Source organism: Pongo pygmaeus, chromosome 1 (assembly GCF_028885625.2).
Source record: "Pongo pygmaeus isolate AG05252 chromosome 1, NHGRI_mPonPyg2-v2.0_pri, whole genome shotgun sequence".
NCBI lineage: Eukaryota > Metazoa > Chordata > Mammalia > Primates > Hominidae > Pongo > Pongo pygmaeus.
The window spans coordinates 89,061,550-89,083,092 of NC_072373.2; the positions used below are offsets into that span (position 1 = coordinate 89,061,550).

General features: G+C 52.1%; 1 protein-coding gene and 1 long non-coding RNA gene across 5 annotated transcripts; one reads left to right on the forward strand and one right to left on the reverse strand.

Moving 5' to 3' along the window:
- Positions 1 to 1,018: 1,018 nt before the first annotated feature.
- LOC129006121 (uncharacterized) lies at positions 1,019 to 7,917 on the reverse strand. Its single transcript, XR_008491922.1, has 3 exons — positions 6,948 to 7,917; positions 6,730 to 6,822; positions 1,019 to 4,846 (listed from the first exon to the last, which is right to left on the reverse strand). It is a non-coding gene; the product is annotated as an uncharacterized LOC129006121 (long non-coding RNA).
- Positions 2,194 to 20,743, forward strand: NECTIN4 (nectin cell adhesion molecule 4). 4 transcript variants are annotated; one of them, XM_054435437.2, is made up of 9 exons: positions 2,194 to 2,528; positions 11,800 to 12,159; positions 14,008 to 14,298; positions 15,271 to 15,391; positions 16,988 to 17,136; positions 17,371 to 17,527; positions 17,947 to 18,022; positions 18,443 to 18,517; positions 18,857 to 20,743. In XM_054435437.2, the coding sequence occupies exons 1-9, from the start codon at positions 2,450 to 2,452 to the stop codon at positions 19,076 to 19,078; spliced, it is 1,530 nt and encodes a 509-aa protein (XP_054291412.1). In that variant the 5' UTR covers positions 2,194 to 2,449; the 3' UTR covers positions 19,079 to 20,743. The 4 variants fall into 4 exon arrangements, with proteins under 4 accessions (XP_054291412.1, XP_054291403.1, XP_054291422.1 ...); XM_054435428.2 differs by having other exon boundaries at positions 2,209 to 2,528; positions 17,368 to 17,527; XM_054435447.2 differs by lacking the exon at positions 18,443 to 18,517 and having other exon boundaries at positions 2,209 to 2,528; positions 17,368 to 17,527.
- Positions 20,744 to 21,543: the final 800 nt, after the last annotated feature.

Here is a 21,543-nt window from a genome sequence, read left to right on the forward strand (position 1 = left end):
AGGGGTATACTGTGAATGGATAGGCTGAAGGAGATTGGATATCCATCTTGAGAACTAACTGCTTTTCCACTCCTGTGCCTCAGTTTCTCCTGTGGCTTCCAGGACCTGGAGGGGTGAATCCGTGGGAAGGAAAGCAGCTCCTCCGAAAGCATGCGATAGGATCCAAGGTGTGATAATTATAATTATAACACAGGATGCTCCCCCTCCCATTCCCGCTGGCCCTACTCCACCCCTGCCACAGTGGATCTCAAAGCAGCATCTGGGTGGGGCTGTTCCCCTGGCACAGGTGGGGACCTGAAGAAGGGAAGGGGTTGGAGGTGGAGAGAAACTGGGGAATTCTGGCATCCGGCCTGGCCTTTAAGGGCCTCTGACCTGCAGGAAATAGCCCCTGAAGAAGAGGTCACTGCCGTGGTCATTGCTGACAGTTGGCATCTAGAGCCAGAGCTGGGGTCATAGTCCAGCGACAGGAGTAAAGTCCAGGTCACAAGCCCAGTTCAGGATAGTAACTCATGGCCAGTCAGGATCTCTGCTTTACTGATCCTACTTCACCACCCTTTCCATCCGGACAACTCATTTATTCAGAAATTCATGCCTTCACCAAAATGTAGTCAGTTCCCATGAAATGCTGTGGCCTGTCCTAGCATGGAAGACTGAGACAAGATCATAAAACAAGCCCAACTTTCAAGGAGTTCACAGGCTACAACTCTTGCCCTGTCCCGCAATTTAATACATTTACTGAATCCCTGGCACACAGCAGGCCTCAATCAATGTTTTTTTGACTTGAAGCTTACAATTTAGTTTAGGAGATAAGATGTGCACAAATTATGAGCACATAAGCTATAATAAAAGGACTAGCAAAGGCTGAGGAAGAATAGAAGAAAGATTAATTTGGGTTGGGAGGAGCAGAGAAGGCTTCACGAAGATGTGGCATTTGAGGTCAGCTTTGAAAGATGAATAAGAGTTTGACAGGTAGAGTTGGTGGGGATGGTGGTGGTAGAAAATCTACATAGAACAACTCTTCCTTATGGCTTCTTTATTCCTCCTTTCTGCCTTCTCCAGATGGAAGGGTCCTATTGCAAAACTTTAACCTTGATTTTTTTCTTCTCCCATGTCTATCTCTATATTTACCTGGTTTTTGTTTTAGCCCTAGTCTGCAAGTGATGTTGCCCCTCCCCTTCACTAAATATTCAGTGGGCTCAGAATATGCCCTCTTCCTCTGGCTATCCCAGGGAGGCCAGGAAGGTTTTGTGTAACTTGGCGGTCACTTTTTATGCATTCAGAATGGAAACACATGGTCTGACAAGGATGTACTTATAGGAATACAGGGCCAGAGTACTTGAAATTAAGATTGTCCTTGCAAAGTCCAGACATGTGGTCTTGTCCAATGCCCTTGGAGTAAACTGGGTAAAATGACCATGGAGAGGGTAGAGAGGAACCTCTCTCCATTCAAGTTGTGCTGCCGTGCTTTTGGGACTCCTGGCCAGGTAACAAGGTGTTGAAGCTGAGAGAGGGCCCGGATAGGGAAGCCAGGAACCCCTAGGGCTAATTCCTTGGCTACTTCCTTGGCCTCTTCTATATGGAGTTGGAGTTAGAGGAGTTACGTAAGTTCTTTCTCAGGGGTCTTTGAACTACTTCCCTACCTCAGGGATAGAAGTGTCTGAGCAAACCATGAGACTAAGTTGTGTGTCCTCTGGCAAGTCCCTCCCCTTCTCTGGGCCTTGGTTTTCTCTTCTGAAGAATGAAGTATACAGCGCAGCACTAACAGACTCCTTCCTCCTCAGTTCTGGCCTTCTCCGATTCTGTGGCTCCAAAGCTGAGACCCTCCAGGAGATCCGGGAACTTGTCAAGGCCCCCAGGAGGTACCAAGGCTAGCTGGGGTGTGGGACGCTTGGGTTCCTTTCTACCCACAAGGGCCTTGCCCCTGTTCATCCTGGCCTGGCCTGGTGCCCTGGGCCTCCCTTAGCCCCCACCCTTGCCTCTCCCTTCATAGCCCCTTCCACATACTCGCAGGTAAAGCCTGGAGCTGAGGATGGGACCCCACCGCCCGCACCCAGGTCCTTCCCTCCTTCCCTCCCTCGCTGGCGCCCATTAGCTAGCCCAGGCCATGGGGGCGGTGGCTGCTGAGTCTCCGTGCCAGGCCCAGCCCCCAGAGACGCACCTGTTCTGACCTGCTGAGCAGGTTCCCAGGTTTCTGCCGTCGTTGTTGGCCACAGCGTGGGAAGCAGCTCTGGGGGAGCTCGGAGCTCCCGATCACGGCTTCTTGGGGGTAGCTACGGCTGGGTGGGTAGAACGGGGCCGGGGCTGGGTCCCCTAGTGGAGATCCAAGTGCGAGAGGCAAGAACTCTGAAGCTTCCTGCCTTCTGGGTCAGTTCCTTATTCAAGTCTGCAGCCGGCTCCCAGGGAGATCTCTGTGGAACTTCAGAAACGCTGGGCAGTCTGCCTTTCAACCATGCCCCTGTCCCTGGGAGCCGAGATGTGGGGGCCTGAGGCCTGGCTGCTGCTGCTGCTACTGCTGGCATCATTTACAGGTAGGACTTGCCTGAACCATCAGGACACTTGCTTCTGAGACCAACCTGGCACTGACACACATGCACAAACACATAGACACACACGCACGCACACACATATTCTCCTTTCTTTGACTCTGAACTGAGGAGACAGTCTCTCTCTCCTACCCCCAGCTTCCAGCAGTGCCCCCAGAAAAGCCAGTATAGCCCTTCCCCTTCTTGTTTCCTCCCAGCCCCCAGGCCAGGTCACTATGTCTGGGATCCCTCATGCCTCTGCCAAAGCCTTGCCTAGGCCTGAGCTGTCTTGGGGGAATAGACATGGTGACCCAGTGCAGGTGGGCAGGCAGGTGGGACTTGTGAGGATCCTGTTCACCCCAGGGTTTCCTGGAGGTGCCTTGGCCTACCCCCTGGGCTCTGGAACGGCTGCCTGGAACTGGGGCTGACTCAGGGCTCAGCTGGTTTCTGCAGTCATCACAGTGCAGGAAGCCTGATGCCCAGAGAGTGGATGGGGGATTTTTATTTCCTTCTCATCTCTCCATGATGTTCTAGAGCACCAGGACTGGGGCACCTGTTGGGGACTATAGGAGAGCTGAGAATGCCTGTCACTCTGACCCCTCCCTTTCCCTGGGCACAGTATTAGGTGCCAGGGTGGTAATAAGGGGGTTTAGATGGGTGGGGGTCTAAGGAAGGGAACCTTCTAGATAGGGTGTGGTCCCCATTTGTTCATCTCCTGTTCCCCCATTTTCTTAACTAGATGCCTTGTATTACTCCTTACCTCCTATCTGTCTAATGCATATAGAGCAAATATGAATTATAGGAATGTATCATCTTCAGAGTGGAGGAGAGTGTGTGTGCGTGTGTGTGCACAGTGAGACCTCAGTGGGATTCCATAGGCTGTTCCTAGGGTAATGAGTAACAGAAATATTTCTCCTTCAAAAGATAGGGCCTGATCTGGACAGGACAGTTTGATTCTCAGGCCCAGGAGCAGTAGCAAGGGAGCCTCTGTTCCCCAGCAAGATCTGGCAGTGATTCCCTTACTTCTGTCTCCAGCCAAAGCTTTGAGGAGGAGAATAAGGCCTAGATGTGTGGATTGGTGGAGGTATGGGCTGCTCCAACTCTGATTTTATTATAGGTCATGGGCCCAGCCTCCAGTCATAGGATACTGAGCTCCTACCCCTGCCATCCCCTCACAGTCCCCTACCACCTGTGTTTTAATTCCCATCTTCCAGATAATCCTTCTCACTTGTTTAGGCCAAAAAGGTGGAGTCTAGTTGCTGGAGTTGGGGAAGCAGCAGTCACTTTCCTGTGGGATCTACCCACACCTAAAGAGTGGAGTCATGCCATCTCAGGACTTGGAAGAGATCAAAGAGATCACTACTCCAACTCTCTCATTTTACAGATGAAAAAACTGAGAGAGATAAGCAAGTGAGATCTGCAAGATTACTCAATATTAGGAGTAGACACACACGCACACACACAAACATCTCTTTCCTTTGACTCTGAACTGAGGAGCCAATCTCTCTCTCCCACCCCCAGCTTCCAGCAGTACCCTCAGAAGAGCCAGTGTAGCCCTTCCCTTTCATGTTCCCTCCCAGCCCCCAGGCCAGGTCACTATGTCTGGAATCCCTGATTACCTCTGCTCAGTGTTAGGAGCATAACCAGGGTTAGTGTCTTGGTGTTCTCACTCTAAGTTCATTGAAGAATAGTACATTTGAGTGCACACTGGGTACAACCTGGATACTAGATGCTGGGGATGCAATGGTGACTGCATCACATGGTTCTTGCCTTCCTTTTCCATGATGGCAAAACTGTTCTTACTAAGAGAGGCCCAGGGAAGGGGAAAGGAGACCCCCTTCTAGTTAGACCTCGTGCAATGCCTGGCAGTAAGGGAGGAAGCCTGGCTCCAGATTGCCCCAGGAAGCTGGCACCTGGTAGGAGGCCACTCTGCCGCTGCTGCAGCTACAACCTGCACAGAGCTGAGGTTGCTCTGGGGGCTGGAGACTCCTAGCCTGAGGATCAGATGGTCCTACCTCCACTACCACCCGCATTCTGGCTCTTCTGTGTGTAGACTCTCCTTAATGGCTCCCAGGAACCTGGAATGTTTCATGTCTCTGAAAAAATCCTTGGACTGGGAAGTCAGGAGTCTTGGGTCCAGATCCCGTTTCTGCTATTAATCTATTTAGTAACCTTGGGCAGCGATGAAACCAGACTTCAGTAGACCGAGAGCTAGGACCAGATGATCTCTATTGACCTTCCAGCTCTGAAATACAATGACTCTGTGATGGTCCAGCGCTGGCTGAAGTGGGGTGCTGGGGTGTTGGAAGGATCAGTGGGTCTGGCTGTGGAGATAGGAGGAGGAAAGGGTTCTGGTCCCATCTCTCAGAGGGTACCAGAGTACCTTTCCCCAGGATACTGACTTCCTGGCCCTACTGCAAATTCACCCCCCACCCAAATCCTGGGCCATTAGAGCTCTGAGCCCCAGGGCCCTGCCCCACCCCTGACAGGGAAAGGAGCCCAGGCTTGGGAGGCGCCTCAGCACCACAGCTCTTTGTCTCTCCTTAATGGGTTGAGTTTCCGGGTGAGGTCTCCTCCCTTCTCCCTCCCCCATCTCTTGCCCTGGGGCTGAGGGACCCAAATCCACAAGACACCCCTCCCCCCTTTAGGATCCTAGTCCCTAGCTCTTTGTCGGGTTCAGGAGCCCTGCAGGACCAGAGGGCAAGTGGTGCTCTGCATTCTGAGGTCTGCCTTCTGGGGGTTAGGATCAGCTTTCTGTCTGAAGTTAGTTTCCTCAAAAGGGAGGGGCCCATCCTTACTTTTCTACTCCTGTTTACAGAGGGGGGCAGGCCCTTTCCTGTAGGACCTACCCAAACCCAGGGAAGCCAGCAAGGGAGGTGGTGAGAACTGGGAGAATCCCAGGGAAGCCCTGTGACCCCAGTGACACTGTTCCCACCCTAGTGTTTAAGGAGGCCGGGCCAAGGAGACCCTAGCTACAGAGATGAGGAGGTTAGAGTTCATGATTCCATCAGCCGGACCACAGCCTCAGGATCTGGGGGTCCTCTAGGCAAAGTGAATGGGGATTAGCTACTTTGGGGCAGAAGCCCAGTGAGGAGAGAATGATTGGATGTTCTAGCCTCCAAAAACTTGCCCTTGCTCTGACCGAAGTCTAGGCAGAGAGAAGGGATGGAGGTGATGTGGGGAACGAAGTCAGAAGGGAAGGGAGTAGAGAAGCCTAGGGTCTTAATTTGGGAAGAGAATCTAAATGAGGAGGGGGCCAGGCATGGTGGCTCATGCCTATAATCCCAGCGTTTTGGGAGGCCAAGGCAGGTGAATCCCTTGAGGCCAGGGGTTTGAGACCAGCCTGGGCAACATGGCAAAACCCCGTCTCTACAAAAAATACAAAAGTTAGCCAGGCATGGTGGCATACCTGTGGTCCCAGCTACTTGGGAGGATTGCCTGAATCCAAGGAGACTGAAGTTGCAGTGAGCCGTGATCGCGCCACTACACTCTAGCCTGGGTGACAGAGTGAGACTCTGTGTCAAAAAAAAAAAAAAAAGAGGAGGTGAAGTTCAGAACTGGGGAGGCATCTGCCATGCCTCCTGAAGGAAGGCTGTGGAGAAGGCGGCTGAGGTCACTCTTTCACTGGAACAGGCAGCCTCTGGCCTCAGGAGATTTTCTCATAGTTTTCTGGCCACCCCCACCCCCTTCCCTCTAAATCTGGTGTGTCTTGAGAGCTGGAGTTGAGGCTGTGATTTGGGATGGGGCACAGCTGACCATGGTGGGTGGAGAGGCAGTGTGGAGCAGGGGTTAGGATCTCAGGAGTTTGGGAGAAGCTGAATCCCGGTTCTCCCACCCACAGTGTGGCTGTTGTGGTGACTCAGCCAGGCTCAGACTCTGGCTCCGGGGGGTTTAGGGGACTTATCTGTGCTGGGAGCTGTGTCTGGGCCAGAGTGGGGCTGCCTCAAGGCCTGTCCTCCCCATTGTTCTCATCTCCCTTTGTGATTGTGTGGCCCCCCTCCCCAGACACTAATCTGTGGGTGGGCGTTTTGCCCAGGCTGGGAAGCTCTCACTAAGCTGGGGGGCTTAGGACAATGGGGGGTAAGTGAGGGAGGTGGATGAAGGCGGAGAGGGAATCTTCTGGATTTTAAAGTTCCTTAGCACTCCAAGGCCAAGGTTACGGGGGAAAGAGTGGATGGAAAGGGGTTTGCTGGGTTGTTTGTGTCACCTGTCCTGGATGGGGAGCTTCAGTGCGTCCCTCCTAGGTCCTTTCTCACCCCAGACTCACCCGCATACTCCAGCTCTTGGGTGGAGATTGTTGCTGTCAGGTAAGGGGAGGCAGGAGTTAACAAAGGAGCATGAGACCCTAGACAGCCTGGACCCCTCCCCCTAGCCCCAGGCAGGATTCCCCTCACCCCTCCCAAACCCACACCAGACAACCCTTACCCAGGCCTGGAGCCAGAGCTGGTTTTTCTGGTGGTGGCAGCAGCAGAGCCCTGACAGAGATTCCCAGGGAGAGGCCTCCTTGGGGGGCCAGAGCTGCTGAGGGGCCCAGGGGAGTGGCTGGGGGTAGTGGTGAGAAGGTTGAGAGTCCTTTTAGTAGGAACCTGAGGAGCAAGGGGAGAGGGAACATTTGTTTTGTTCTTCTGGGGAGTCCTTAATGGCAAGTTCCCATCACCTGGAGGGACAGTGACTTCACCTTGAGCCTGAGATGAATATGTCCTCAAGTCTTGGGGTAAGGTGGGGAAGGATGCTGGGGGTGACATTCCCGGCAGGATGCAGAGGCAAAGGCTCACAGCCACATACCACTGACCAAGGGCAGCTGAGACAGAGAGACATGTGGAAGCCAAGATAAACTGACAGCAAAATATTTACTATGTGTGCAGAGTTCCGCGAGACAAGAATGCACTCCATGCATACAGAGGGTGTGACACGCACACGGAATCAAGTGTGCACACGCATTCACACATACTGATACACAGCTTTTCCCTCTGGACACAGACAAGTAAGTACGTATATGCCCCTAAGATAAGACATGAACACATATATGTGCCAAACACCCACCATTTTATGCAAGGAGATAGCCTCACATGCGTTTGAACCAGCACTAAGATTGGCCAGGCCCTCAGCCGCAGCTCCCCATACACAAAAAACTCATACTTACTCCCTTCCTCCTTCTCACAGACCCACCTCTAGGATCCCCTCCATTCACACCTGTAAGTCCCAGCAGGGGATACTGATGGAGAAAGGCCCCTCATAAAGAAAAGATACTTCCTTAAAGATGTTCTTGATGGCTGGGTGTCAGCAAGTGACAGCCTCAGTTTCCCCTCCTGAGATCAGAGGCCAGGCTCACATAGAAAGGAAGTTGAGACCCAGGCATAGGGTGGGGAACAGCCAGCCAGCCCAAACCTGGAATGGAGGGCCTGTCTGGGAGCGGGCGGGGTACACAAAGGGCTGGGCTCCAAAGAGGCCCGTGGGGGCCTAGCCAGGGTGGGGGAGGCCAAGGGCAGGGATCCCGTCTGGCCAGTTGGGCCTGTTCTCTCCCTTGCGCAAGGTGGTGGTGGCTGTGGCTAGGCTTGCTGCTGTGAGGCAGCTTCTGAGTCACCAAGGCTCCTGACCAGCGTCCTGGTGCTCCAGGGAGGAGGGGTGGGAGGGTCAGAGGGAGGAGTGTCCAACCAGCCGGAGTCCACCAGCCTCAGTAAACAATTTGCAATAGAAGGGTCCGTGGGCTTGGCCTGGCCTGGCCACCACATGCCCTCAAGGTGACCTCACCTGGCAGGCAATGTGTCTCCTTTGGTCTGATGACATCATCATGCTGACGCCAGGCTGACACTGGGTGGAGGAGAGAAGGAGGAGGCAGTCCTGGCCTGCCCTGGCCTGGAAACTTGGACTTCTGGGTCTGTTTAGACAAGGACAGGGATTCTAGGGCCCAAATTCTATTTTCTCTTCTCTTGTACCCTAGGGTAGTAGGGGGGTACGCAGCTGGAGGAGGGTGTTGCCTCAGGCTGAGATGTTCCTACTAAATAGTGGATTTAGAACAATGAGGATCTGTGGGAGATATCCAGAAGGGAATTTCCTGTTTTACTGGGTTCCTCGGTCTGTGAAGCTTCAGTTTGTCCCCTAGGGGTGGGGATCGTGGACTTACAGGTGAGAACACGGAGGATTGAGATTCAGGCATGTGCTGGGTATCTAATGCCTGCTGTACCCTAAGAAGGTATTTTCCAAGGGAAATATAGGTGATTAGTGGTGGGGAGGCAGCAGGTGGTTGGCTAGTATAGGAATAGGGATGGAAAATATGCCATCTGATATTGTCTCAGAAATAGTCTTTAGAAAGGTTTGAGTGTCCTAATGGGGCAGGTCTTCGGATCCCTGTGACCTTCACAGACATCAGCGTTTGAAGCAGAGGATATGTTGTGCTGGAGATCCCCTACCCAAGCTCACTCACAGCCCTTCCTTGGCAGCCCTGTTCTTTCCAGTGCCAGGAGGAGAAGAAGCCTGGGAGGGGTGCGGGTGGTTAGCTAGACTCCCAGGCTGGGCTGGGTGGGACCAACATTAGCTTAGGCAGGTCAGGGCCCTGGTATCTGGCCCTGCAGGTCTATCCTGTCCCATCTGGGCCCTCTCAGCACCCAACAGCATCCTTCTTCCCTCTCCTTCTGGTAGCAGGGCCACAGGAACCCCTTCCTGTGCTCTATGTGCTGCCTCACTAAAACTCTGATCCATTCTGGTGGGGCTTCATTTCCTCCCTCCATGCCTGCCTCCTTCCATCCCTATTTTTTTCCTCTGTCCAGTCTGGAGGTGCTCCCTTTGGCAGTGAACCCAATTAGCTAGCCCAGCCTATCCTGCCTCCACCCCAAGGTTACCATGTAATGTTCCTCCCTGGCCAGCCCAATGCTTGTTCCTCCTCATTTTTTTTTTGGCTGGGGACAGCGTCTCGCTTTGTTGCCCAAGCTGGAGATCAGTGGCATGGTCTTAGCTCACTGCAGCCTCCACCTCCTGGGTTCACCAGTTCTCCTGCCTCAGCCTCCCGAGTAGCTGGGACTACAGGCGCCCGCCACCAAGCCCATCTAATTTTTTTATTTTTGGTAGAGACAGGGTTTCACCATTTTGGCCAGGCTGGTCTCAAACTCCTGACCTCAGGTGATCTGCCTGCCTCAGCTTCCCAAAGTGCTGGGATTAGGGTGTGAGCCACTGTGCCCAGCCTGTTCCTCCTCATTCTACACTTTCCTTCTGTCTCTCTCATTTATTAATTCACCGGTTCATTCATTCACTTGGTCAATAAGTGTTGACGGAACCCACATACCACTGAGCACTAGATCAGAAACAATGGTTCCATATGTGATGTCAGGCCCAGAAAACAGGGATAAAGTGCTGTGACAGGAGTGAAAGCAGGGTGCTGGGGAGCACAGAGGAAGGGCACCTAATGCTGCCTGGGGTGGGGGTGGGAGGAGGGAGGACTCCTGCTGGAAATGATGTCTAAGCAGAGTCTTAAATGATGAGTAGGCGCTACCAGACATAGGGAGGAGGGCATTCCAGGCAGGGAGTACGGTGTGAGCAGAGGTGAGGAACAACAAGGTGTGTGGCTTGCTGGGCAGAGGCACGGACAACACACTGTTGGGGGTTGCTGGGGCACGCGTTCCAAGGCAAGGAGCTCCTGCCATCCCAGCATGTTCCTTTGCTCTGCCCCCAGGCCCCAATCCCCATATTTCACTTTTGATTCCATGACTCCAGATTTATTTATTCCCAGCAATGAACATCCTCAGGCCCTGTCTCCCTCATAAGTTACTCATCCTAGAAATGTAGGAGCTGCCTTTGAGTCTTTCCTCTCCTTCATCTCTCTTTCTGGTCAGTGACTAAATCCCTGTCAAATCTCCCCCCAGAACTGTCCCCTCCTCTCCACCCTAGCACTACTGCACCCAGGCTGCAGCTGCAGCCTTCAGTGACTGCCCCTCACCACTTGCTCATGGCACTCCCTGGCTAAGGAACCTTCAGTGACTCCCCATTTCCTCTTGACCAAGTCTGAATTCCGTTGCTGGTATGGAAGTTCCCTGGTGATTTGGCCCCACCCTGCCCCAACCATATTTTCCACTCCTGCTCAACGCACACACCCTGTCTTAGGCTGGGTCCTCTCCTCTTTGCTTCCTAAACAAGCCACCTTCTCCATCTCCTTGGTGTTTGCTCACCGTGGTCCCTGACTTAGAATGCCTTTCTAGGCCTCTCTCTCCCTCCTAATCCTACCCAACTCATGCATGGGGCCCTCCCAAATGATTCAGTCCCGTAGTGATTGCCCCATCCCGCAGTTGGCCTGTAACACACCCCTGAGCACTAAATCAGAAACCATCATCACATGTTTCCATATGTGTCTCCATATGTATCTCTTGCTCCTGAGCAGAACTCAAGTCCCATGAGAGAAGGGAGTGGATCCTTATTTGCAGATAAAGTAACATGATGGATAGCTCTGATTCCAGAATCCCTGAGGGCTTCATTAATATGCTAAATACTAGCCCTTTGTACTAGCCCTTTGTCCCTTGTCCTCCGATTCTGGCTTACAATTCTGACCCGGTTGTTGTGTGTCTGCCCTGATCTCATCTCTCTGGGCCTCTGACCTGGGCCCTTTCTGTCTTTAGTGGCTTGCTCATTCCTGCCTCTGAGCCTTGGTTCATGCCTTTCCTCCCACATGGAACACTTCCTGCGCTATGGGAATCCAGGTCTCTCATCTTCAAGCCATGAAAAGAATGTTCCAAAGGGCCTACTGAATAGACCCTTCCTACCCTATGTGCCCCATTCCAGATACCAGCAGTTTTGGATTCTTGCCGTGGCTCCCGGCTACACTTTCTGAAACTATCCACTTTTTCCCGGTTGGTGGGTTGAACCTCCTCTGAAAGTTTGTTCACGGCTTTCCCTGTTTCTTTGTGCATAAATTCCATTTCCCTGATGACTGTGAGCTCCCTGAGTGCAGAGGCTGGGTCTCCTGTTCTGTTACAGCTTCCTAGCTTGCAACTACTCAGGATACAATCCTAGGCTGCAAGAGGGTGTGAGTCTTCCATAAATCGTCTGTGTGGCCTTAGGCAAGCCACTTCCTCTCTCTGGGTCTCAGTTTTCTCATCTGTTAAATGGTGATAATAACGCCTACCTCTTGGGAATGTTTTGTAGATTTAATAAGGTAATGAACTGAATGTGCTTTGCAAGCACAAAATGCTCCAGGAGTTCCCGCCACCTTTGCTGTCATTATCATTATGACTGTGCTCCCCCAGCTCTGGCAGCACCCCTAATGGTGGCTGTCCCTCTCTGCCCCCTGCAGGCCGATGCCGCGCGGGTGAGTTGGAGACCTCAGACGTGGTAACTGTGGTGCTGGGCCAGGACGCAAAACTGCCCTGCTTCTACCGAGGGGACTCCGGCGAGCAAGTGGGTCAAGTGGCATGGGCTCGGGTGGACGCAGGCGAAGGCGCCCAGGAACTAGCGCTACTGCACTCCAAATACGGGCTTCATGTGAGCCCGGCTTACGAGGGCCGCGTGGAGCAGCCGCCGCCCCCACGCAACCCCCTGGACGGCTCAGTGCTCCTGCGCAACGCAGTGCAGGCGGACGAGGGCGAGTACGAGTGCCGGGTCAGCACCTTCCCCGCCGGCAGCTTCCAGGCGCGGCTGCGGCTCCGAGTGCTGGGTAAGAGGGGATCTCTGGGTATGGTCTGAGCCGCTGTGGATGCAGGGGGAAGCAGAGATGGGGACTGCAGAGATGGATGGGGCAGAAGTAGAACAGGAATAAAAAGTGGGGTCATGTTCAGGTGAGGGAGCTTCATCCAGCTAGCTATCCTCGCACCCAATCCAGAAATTCTCTCCAAGTAACCCCAAAAGCTGGGGAAGAATCCATTTATTGGGAAGTTCTTCCTTCCGACGACATGAAACTCCCTCAGTTACTTTTGCCCTGTGGCAATGTGGCACTGGCTTATTCTCTTTTCTGCACAACAACCTTTCCAAAAGCAGAGGCCCTTTGTCATGCCCCACCCAAATCTACTCTTCTCCAAGCTAAACTTACTGGTTCTTGACACAGTTCCACCAAGGACAATTTCAAAGCCTCTCTCACCATCCTGTGCTCCGTGGTATTTTTTACAATGTGGGTCCTGATTGTGAACACAGGCCCAGCTATGGTGTGGCCATACACGATCAATGGAGCTAATACCTTCCTTGATATGGACCTTCAGTGAATGTGGTCTGAGATCACAATCGCTTTTTTTATTTTTTGAGGCAGAGTCTCGCTCTGTCGCCCAGGCTGGAGTGCAGTGGCGCGATCTGGGCTCACTGCAAGCTCCGCCTCCCTGTTCATGCCATCCTCCTGCCTCAGCATCCCGAGTAGCTGGGTCTACAGGCGCCCACCACCACGCCCAGTTAATTTTTTTGTATTTTTAGTAGAGACAAGGTTTCACCGTGTTAGCCAGGATGGTCTCGATCTCCTGACCCCGTGATCCGCTCGTCTTGGCCTCCCAAAGTGCTGGGATTACAGGCGTGAGCCACCGCGCCCAGCCACAATCACTTTTTAAACCATCACTTTATATTGTGGGCACTTGTGGTGAACTCTGGACTTATGGTCAAGTTAAGTCTTTTCCATTCTGTGTTAATATTTTGAAGGTAAAAATAAAGGTTTTTGGCTGGGTGAGGTGGCTCACACCCTGTAATCCCAGCACTTTGGGAGGCTGAGGTGGGCAGATCACCTGAGGTCAGGAGTTTGAGACCAGCCTGGCCAACATGGTGAAACCCCATCTCTACTAAAAATACAAAAATCAGCTGGGTGTGGTGGTGCGCACCTGTAATCTCAGCTACTCAGGAGGCTGAGGCAGGAGAATTGCTTGAACCCAGGAGGCGGAGATTGCAGTGAGCCAAGATTGTGCCACTGCACTCCAGCCTGGGTGATAGAGGGAGACTCAGTCTCAAAAGTAAATAAATAAATAAATAAATAAATAAATAAATAAATAAATAAAGGTTTTTATAGTTTCCCTTTACTCACATACAAGTTAATAATATCAGCCCTGGAGTAAAAATAAAAACCCAAGTGTAAATCTAGGCTTTGTCACCTAATAGCTGATGACTTGGAACAGTCACTTAACTTCCTTGTGCTTTGGTTTCCTCATCTGGAAAATAGAGGTAATAATACCTAACTCCCTGTTTGTTGACAGAATTTGAGATAACATTTATAAGGTATTTAGCATAATAGTTGACACATAGTAAATTCTTACTAGATGGTGGTTATTATTATTAGGTAGATGATATCTGGTTAGTTTTTTAATTACTTCATTATTTTATTTTTTAAAATAACTTATGTTCATTGTAAAAAATTCACACAGTAGAGAAGGATACAAAGTCACCTGAATTTCTACCATTCATCTGCATCTCCACGAAATAAGAGAAGGAAAGCAGGCCTGAAAGTTTGTACTTGCGCAAGACTGAAATGCGATGAGTGTGAGCCTCCTGACAGGGATTGTACAGACCTGTGACCCCTGCCTTTCCCCATTTGCAGTGCCTCCCCTGCCCTCACTGAATCCTGGTCCAGCACTAGAAGAGGGCCAGGGCCTGACCCTGGCAGCCTCCTGCACAGCTGAGGGCAGCCCAGCCCCCAGCGTGACCTGGGACACGGAGGTCAAAGGCACAACGTCCAGCCGTTCCTTCAAGCACTCCCGCTCTGCTGCTGTCACCTCAGAGTTCCACCTGGTGCCTAGCCGCAGCATGAATGGCCAGCCACTGACTTGTGTGGTGTCTCATCCTGGCCTGCTCCAGGACCAAAGGATCACCCACATCCTCCACGTGTCCTGTAAGTGCTTGGATGCTTGGGTAGGGAGGCCCAAGGGGTTCTCAGCAGATTGGTAAGATGCCATAGGTCCCTAAGCCATGCCAGGCTGGCCAGCCTGGGTCCTGGAGGCTATAGTATGACAGAGCACTAGTCCAAATGTGGAAGACCTGGAGCCCGATCCCAGAGGATAGACCTCTCTGAGCTTCTGTGTTCTTATCTTTACAAAAGAGATTGCCTTGTTTCACAGGGTTGTTGGGAGAATCAATTATAAACACGGAATTGAAAGCACTTTCTAAAATATTAGTTTAGGATTTGGAAATAGATAAACTTAGACAAGCCCTAGTTCTACTTACCAGCTGTTATTCAATCTTGTTAGGCTTCATTTTCTTCATCAGCAAAATGGGTATAATTATTTATAACTCATACCAACTTTAGAGGGTTTTGATGGGAATTAGAAACTATGAACACAGAGCAACTCACACAGTGCTTAGCGCATTGAAGGCTCTTGGTAAATGGTAGATATTGTTTTCCCAGTGTTAGATTTCAAGCCTCTGGAGGGGATAAGACTGTTTTCAGCATTTGGCTCAAAGTAGGACCTCAACAAATGTTTGTTGAAGAAATGAATGAACTAGTAGGATTGTTACACCTTTGAAGAATCAGGCAACATTTATTCAGCACCTGTTCTATAACTAGCACTATGCTAGGCAACACAGGACATCCAGAAAATGTGTGATGGATCACTACCTTGAGGGAGTTATGGTCTCATTGTACAGGTAAACCAATATAGACTCTCTGAGCTTAGAGACGGGAGGGAACAGTGTGGCCAGGAGCTGTCAGCAGGGTGGGGCTGAGCTAGGTTTGGCAGCAGGAGTAGGATGGAGAAGGGCAAGGGGAGGGTATTTCAGGCAGGGTGGGGTGGGGGTAGGGCCCTTTGAGGTACCACATGATCAAAGGCATCATTCCCATTCTTTCTCCTCCCACTTCCCATTCCAGTCCTTGCTGAGGCCTCTGTGAGGGGCCTTGAAGACCAAAATCTGTGGCACGTTGGCAGAGAAGGAGCTATGCTCAAGTGCCTGAGTGAAGGGCAGCCCCCTCCCTCATACAACTGGACGCGGTAAGGGCCCGAGCCTGGGGAAGGCCTAACTTGAGACTAGGTTCCTCCCCTCGCAGGGCCAGGATATACCACTATGGAATGGGACAATATATTCTGAGCCCCCAAATAAATTGGGGTATGTGTTCAGATCTCTTGTATTATTACACTCATCATACAAGAATATGTATGGTCACCAAATATTATTGGCTTGCCCAGGGAATCTAAGATACATGGTCATTAATAGGGAATAAATTGATAAGCCCTTAAATTTTTTGTCTTTTATTTTATTTATTTTAGTTTTGAGACAGAGTCTTGCTCTGTCGCCAGGCTGGAGTGCAGTGGCATGATCTCAGCTCACTGAAACCTCCGCCTCCTGGGTTCAAGCAGTTCTCCTGCCTCAGCCTCCCGAGTAGCTGGGATTATAGGTGCACGCCACCACCCCCAGCTAATTTTTGTATTTTTAGTAGAGACAGGGTTTCACCATGTTGGCCAGGCTGGTCTTGATCTCTAGACCTCGTGATCTTCCCGCCTTGGCCTCCCAAAGTTCTGGGATTACAGGTGTGAGCCACCACGCCCGGCCCTTGTCTTTTATTTTTATTTTTTTGAGATGGAGTTTCACTCTGTTGCCCAGGCTGGAGTACAGTGGTGCGATCTTGGCTCACTGCAACCTCTACCTGCCAGGTTCAAGAGATTCTCCTGCCTCAGCCTCCCAAGTAGCTGGGATGACAGGTGTGTGCCAGCATGCTCAGCTAGTTTTTTGTATTTTTAGTAGCGATGGGCTTTCACCATGTTGACCACGCTGGTCTCGAACTGCTGACCTCAGGTGATCCGCCCGCCTTGGCCTCCCAAAGTGCTGGAATTATAGGTGTGAGCCACTGTGCCTGGCCTTGTCTGACTTTTAAATTGTGAAATATAACACAATATTTCGATATTAATATTTTATATATTTATGTGAGTGCATAAAATGCACAAGACAGCTGTGTCTTTTTCTAATTGTTGTTAAGCCAACACTCCTATAACCACCACGATATTGCTAGCACCTCAAAAACACCCACTACCTCCAGTTCCCTCAAGGCATCCTTGGCCTTTTTCCAAGGTCTGAAATATCTAGAGAGTCAGGGAGAGGTTGGGTACACATGTATGTGAGCCCATGACGGGCATGTTCTCACATGTGAGTATATGAGCGATGCCTGTGGTCTTGTGCCTGGGGCTATGTTCATGTATCCTGCCATGCAACATCACGGGTGTTGGAGCAGGCAGTCACATCTTCCAATTATCTCTACACCCAGCTAGGAGTGGATTTGTCCTGTTGTGTGGACTTTATAACATGTGTACCTGGTACCCAGTGTTGGATGACGTGATGCCTGTGGAAGCATGTGGGATGGCACACGTTTGGATCTTCCCCGGGTGTGTGTGTGGAGTGCCCAGGTCAGGCTGGGCAGCAGGGAGAAAGGACCTCTGCCTAGACCTGCCTGGTGGAGGGAGGGGCACCGTGGGAACAGCCGGCGGCTCTGGGTGACGTCATGGGGGTGGAGGGTGGAGAGCTGTCTGGACACGTTGGGTGGTGGTGGCTTCAGTCCTTCCTGGCTGGCACCCTTCAGCTTCCCTGTCTTCCAGGCTGGATGGGCCTCTGCCCAGTGGGGTACAAGTGGATGGGGACACTTTGGGCTTTCCCCCACTGACCACTGAGCACAGCGGCATCTACGTCTGCCATGTCAGCAATGAGTTCTCCTCGAGGGATTCTCAGGTCACTGTGGATGTTCTTGGTAAGCACTGGGGCAGAAGGGACAAGGGACCTGGGCCAAGGGCTTGGTGGGGGCAGCAGGAAGCAAGACAGAGACAGTGAATTGGGAAAGTGTTTATTCAGAGGGGGCTGCGCTGTGTGTCTTGCAGAGAATCAAACTGAGGTGTGGTTTTAGATGTTTTGCGGGGGAGCTGTGAGGTCTGGGGTGGGTTGTGGCTGCAGGCTTCCACCTCAGACAGTGGCCTGTCTCCAGCAGACCCCCAGGAAGACTCTGGGAAGCAGGTGGACCTAGTGTCAGCCTCGGTGGTGGTGGTGGGTGTGATCGCCGCACTCTTGTTCTGCCTTCTGGTGGTGGTGGTGGTGCTCATGTCCCGATACCATCGGCGCAAGGCCCAGCAGATGACCCAGAAATAGTGAGTACTGGGCACTCCTGGGTGGGTAGAACTAAGCTGAGAACAAAGAAGAGGATAGCAGGAGGTGGGCCGGGACCGAGGAGGCTGGGTGGGCTGAAAACTGAGGAGTTTCAGACTAGAGGTGGGCAGGGTCTTTCTAGGGCTGAGGAGGAGCTAAGGGTCTGGAGCACAGATGGAGCACTCAATCCTTCCACCCTAGTGAGGGTCAGATCCCTGTGCCTGGATGTTGCCAAGTATGCACATGCACACAGCACACACGCTCTCCAGCCGCACTGCCACCAGCAGCCACACACTCACACTTGCAGGGCCAGCACGGCACCCACACCCTCCAGGCCTGTCTCACTAGGCTCAGCCAGGATAGGCTCACCTTGGGAGGCTGCAACTACCCTCAGCTCCTGACAAGGGTGTGTCTTTCCCAGTGAGGAGGAGCTGACGCTGACCAGGGAGAACTCCATCCGGCGGCTGCATTCCCATCACACGGACCCCAGGAGCCAGGTGTGTGCCAAGGTTGGGTGTATGCATGCAGGGGTGTGGTCGCATTGGGGTCTGCTTGTGCCTGGGCCCCTCTGCAGACCAGGAGCACAGCTCTCTGCTGGGTCAGCCACTGACTCACAGCTGGGGTTGGCCGGGGTAGAGTTGAGAGGGTGTAGCTGCTTTGGGTCTGCTAGGGCTGCTCCAGAAGGCCCCCTTCAGCATTGGCCTAGGGCCTTCTCTGGGAAGCCACCATCAGTTCTGCTTCCAGGGTGGGTCTGTGGTCACAGTGGGGAAATGAGGATGTTTGTTTCCATGAGCGAATGGATCTGCTGGGTTGGGGGACAGGCAAGTAGGGAGGAGGCTGGTGGAGGACAAGAGGGGAAGAGGCTGAGGGGAGGAGGCTGAGCCCTGTTCTAACTGCCCCGTGTCTGGGCCCTGCAGCCGGAGGAGAGTGTAGGGCTGAGAGCCGAGGGCCACCCTGATAGTCTCAAGGACAACAGTAGCTGCTCTGTGATGGTGAGGCCCCCGGCCCCACCGGTGTCCCCACCACTCTCCTCGGGCCCCTGTCCTGGTCCCAGATATGGTGCGTCAGCAGCCCCCTTACCAGTCCTTCTTGCCTTAGCCCTGGCTCATGCAGCCCAGCACCGCATCTCTGCTACATCTTTGTTCTCCCGCCTCCCTCTCCCCATGCCTAACACTTGTTCCTGGTCCCCGACCTCTGGGCCCCTACGCTTCTGAGGCAACCGTTACCCCTGCTTATGCCTGGCCTCTCATCCCACCATGACCCAGCCGTGCCCCACCACGTCCAGCTGCCCTGCCTTTGTTCCTGACTTGCCCTTTGCCCTTGGTCTCCAGAGTGAAGAGCCCGAGGGCCGCAGTTACTCCACGCTGACCACGGTGAGGGAGATAGAAACGCAGACTGAACTGCTGTCTCCAGGCTCTGGGCGGGCCGAGGAGGAGGATCAGGATGAAGGCATCAAACAGGCCATGAACCATTTTGTTCAGGAGAATGGGACCCTACGGGCCAAGCCCACAGGCAATGGCATCTATATCAATGGGCGGGGACACCTGGTCTGACCCAGGCCTGCCTCCCTTCCCTAGGCCTGGCTCCTTCTGTTGACATGGGAGATTTTAGCTCATCTTGGGGGCCTCCTTAAACACCCCCATTTCTTGCGGAAGACGCTCCCCATCCCACTGACTGCTTGACCTTTACCTCCAACCCTTCTGTTCATCGGGAGGGCTCCACCGATTGAGTCTCTCCCACCATGCATGCAGGTCACTGTGTGTGTGCATGTGTGCCTGTGTGAGTGTTGACTGACTGTGTGTGTGGAGGGGTGACTGTGTCCTTGGAGGGGTGACTGTGTCCGTGGTGTGTATTATGCTGTCATATCAGAGTCAAGTGAACTGTGGGGTATGTGCCACAGGATTTGAGTGGTTGCGTGGGCAACACTGTCAGGGTTTGGCGTGTGTGTCATGTGGCTGTGTGTGACCTCTGCCTGAAAAAGCAGGTATTTTCTCAGACCCCAGAGCAGTATTAATGATGCAGAGGTTGGAGGTGAGAGGTGGAGACTGTGGGTCAGACCCAGGTGTGCGGGCATAGCTGGAGCTGGAATCTGCCTCCGGTGTGAGGGAACCTGTCTCCTACCACGTCGGAGCCGTGGGGGCAAGTGTGAAGCAGCCAGGCCCCGGGTCAGCCAGAGGCTCGAACTGTTACAGAAGCCCTCTGCCCTCTGGTGGCCTCTGGGCCTGCTGCATGTACATATTTTCTGTAAATATACATGCGCCGAGAGCTTCTTGCAGGAATACTGCTCCAAATCACTTTTAATTTTTTTCTTTTTTTTTCTTGCCCTTTCCATTAGTTGTATTTTTTATTTATTTTTATTTTTATTTTTATTTTTTTTAGAGATGGAGTCTCACTATTTTGCTCAGGCTGGCCTTGAACTCCTGGGCTCAAGCAATCCTCCTGCCTCAGCCTCCCTAGTAGCTGGGACTTTAGGTGTACACCACTGTGTCTGCTTTGAATCCTTTACTAAGAGAAAAAAAAATTAAAGAAAGCCTTTAGATTTATCCAATGTTTACTACTGGGATTACTTAAAGTGAGGCCCCTCCAACACCAGGGGGTTAATTCCTGTGATTGTGAAAGGGGCTCCTTCCAAGGCATCTTCAAGCAAGCGGCCCCTTGGGAGGGCACCTGAGAGCTGGTGGAGTCTGGAATTAGGGATGTGAGCCTCGTGGTTACTGGGTAAGGTAAAGTTGCATCCACCGTTGTTTGTGATACCTTGGGGAGTTGCTTGGACCTGGTGACAAGGGCTCCTGTTCAATGGTGGTGTTGGGGAGAGAGAGAGCAGTGATTATAGACCAAGAGAGTAGGAGTTCAGGTGAGGTGAAGGAGGTGCTAGGGGTGAGAATGTCGCCTTTCCCCCTGGGTTTTGGATCACTAATTCAAGGCTCTTCTGGATGTTTCTCTGGGTTGGGGCTGGAGTTCAATGAGGTTTATTTTTAGCTGGCCCACCCAGATACACTCAGCCAGAATACCTAGATTTAGTACCCGAACTCTTCTTAGTCTGAAATCTGCTGGATTTCTGGCCTAAGGGAGAGGCTCCCATCCTTCGTTCCCCAGCCAGCCGAGGACTTTGAATGTGGAGCCTGAAGATCTAAGATCCTAATATGTACATTTTATGTAAATATGTGCATATTTGTACATAAAATGATACTCTGTTTTTAAATAAACAGACAAAACTTGTTCTGTCTGGTTCCTGTCTTGCCCCTTAAACTGTGTAAACTCTGAGTCACATACTCTCTGTCTCGGTACCATCCTTCCTGTAGTCCCAAGTAGGGGAAGACTTAGGATGCCTGTAGCTGGGAGGGAAAGGGAAAGAATTGGCCTCCACAAGGCCTTTGGCCATCTCTGAGAGTCCCCTGGTAGGAAAGTGGAGCTAAGAACCCTTTCGAGGATGGCCAATGCCTTAGTTTGCAAAGTGTTTTAAATTCCTTTTTTTTTTTTTTTTTTTTTGAGATGAAGTCTTGCTTTGTCACCCAGGCTGGAGTGCAGTGGCACTATCTCGGCTCACTGCAACTTCTGACTCCCAGGTTCAAGCGATTCTCTCACCTCAGCCTCCCAAGTAGCTGGGATTACAGGCACCGGCCACCATGCTCAGTTAGTTTTTGTATTTTTAGTAGAGACAGGGTTTCACCATGTTGGCCAAGCTGGTCTCGAACTCCTGACCTCAGGTGATTCACCCGCCTCAGCCTCCCAAAGTGCTGGGATTATAGGCGTGAGCCACTGCGCCCAGCCTGAATTCCTTATTGTACTGGAAACTCAACAGCTATGTGAAATAGGCAGCAGTGTACCCTTTTTTACAGGTAAAGAAACTGAAACTCAAGTTAAATGAGTTTTACAGACTCTTAGAGGTGGGAGGATTTAAAGGTCCTCTAGTCTGCTCCCTTCATTTTCCTAGGTGTGGAAACTGAGGCTCAGTGAAGTAATGTGATTTGACTGAGGTGCTAGATCCATCAGAGGCAGAACCCAGGCATCCTCCCTT

What these genes read in the sequence shown, in the direction of transcription:
- NECTIN4 (XM_054435428.2), top strand. Translation starts at nt 2,450, where the DNA reads ATGCCCCTGTCCCTGGGAGCCGAGATGTGGGGGCCTGAGGCCTGGCTG. An exon ending in ACTGCTGGCATCATTTACAG is followed by an intron (nt 2,529 to 11,799) that starts GTAGGACTTGCC and finishes TGCCCCCTGCAG; the next exon opens with GCCGATGCCGCGCGGGTGAG. An exon ending in CCCTCATACAACTGGACGCG is followed by an intron (nt 15,392 to 16,987) that starts GTAAGGGCCCGA and finishes CCTGTCTTCCAG; the next exon opens with GCTGGATGGGCCTCTGCCCA.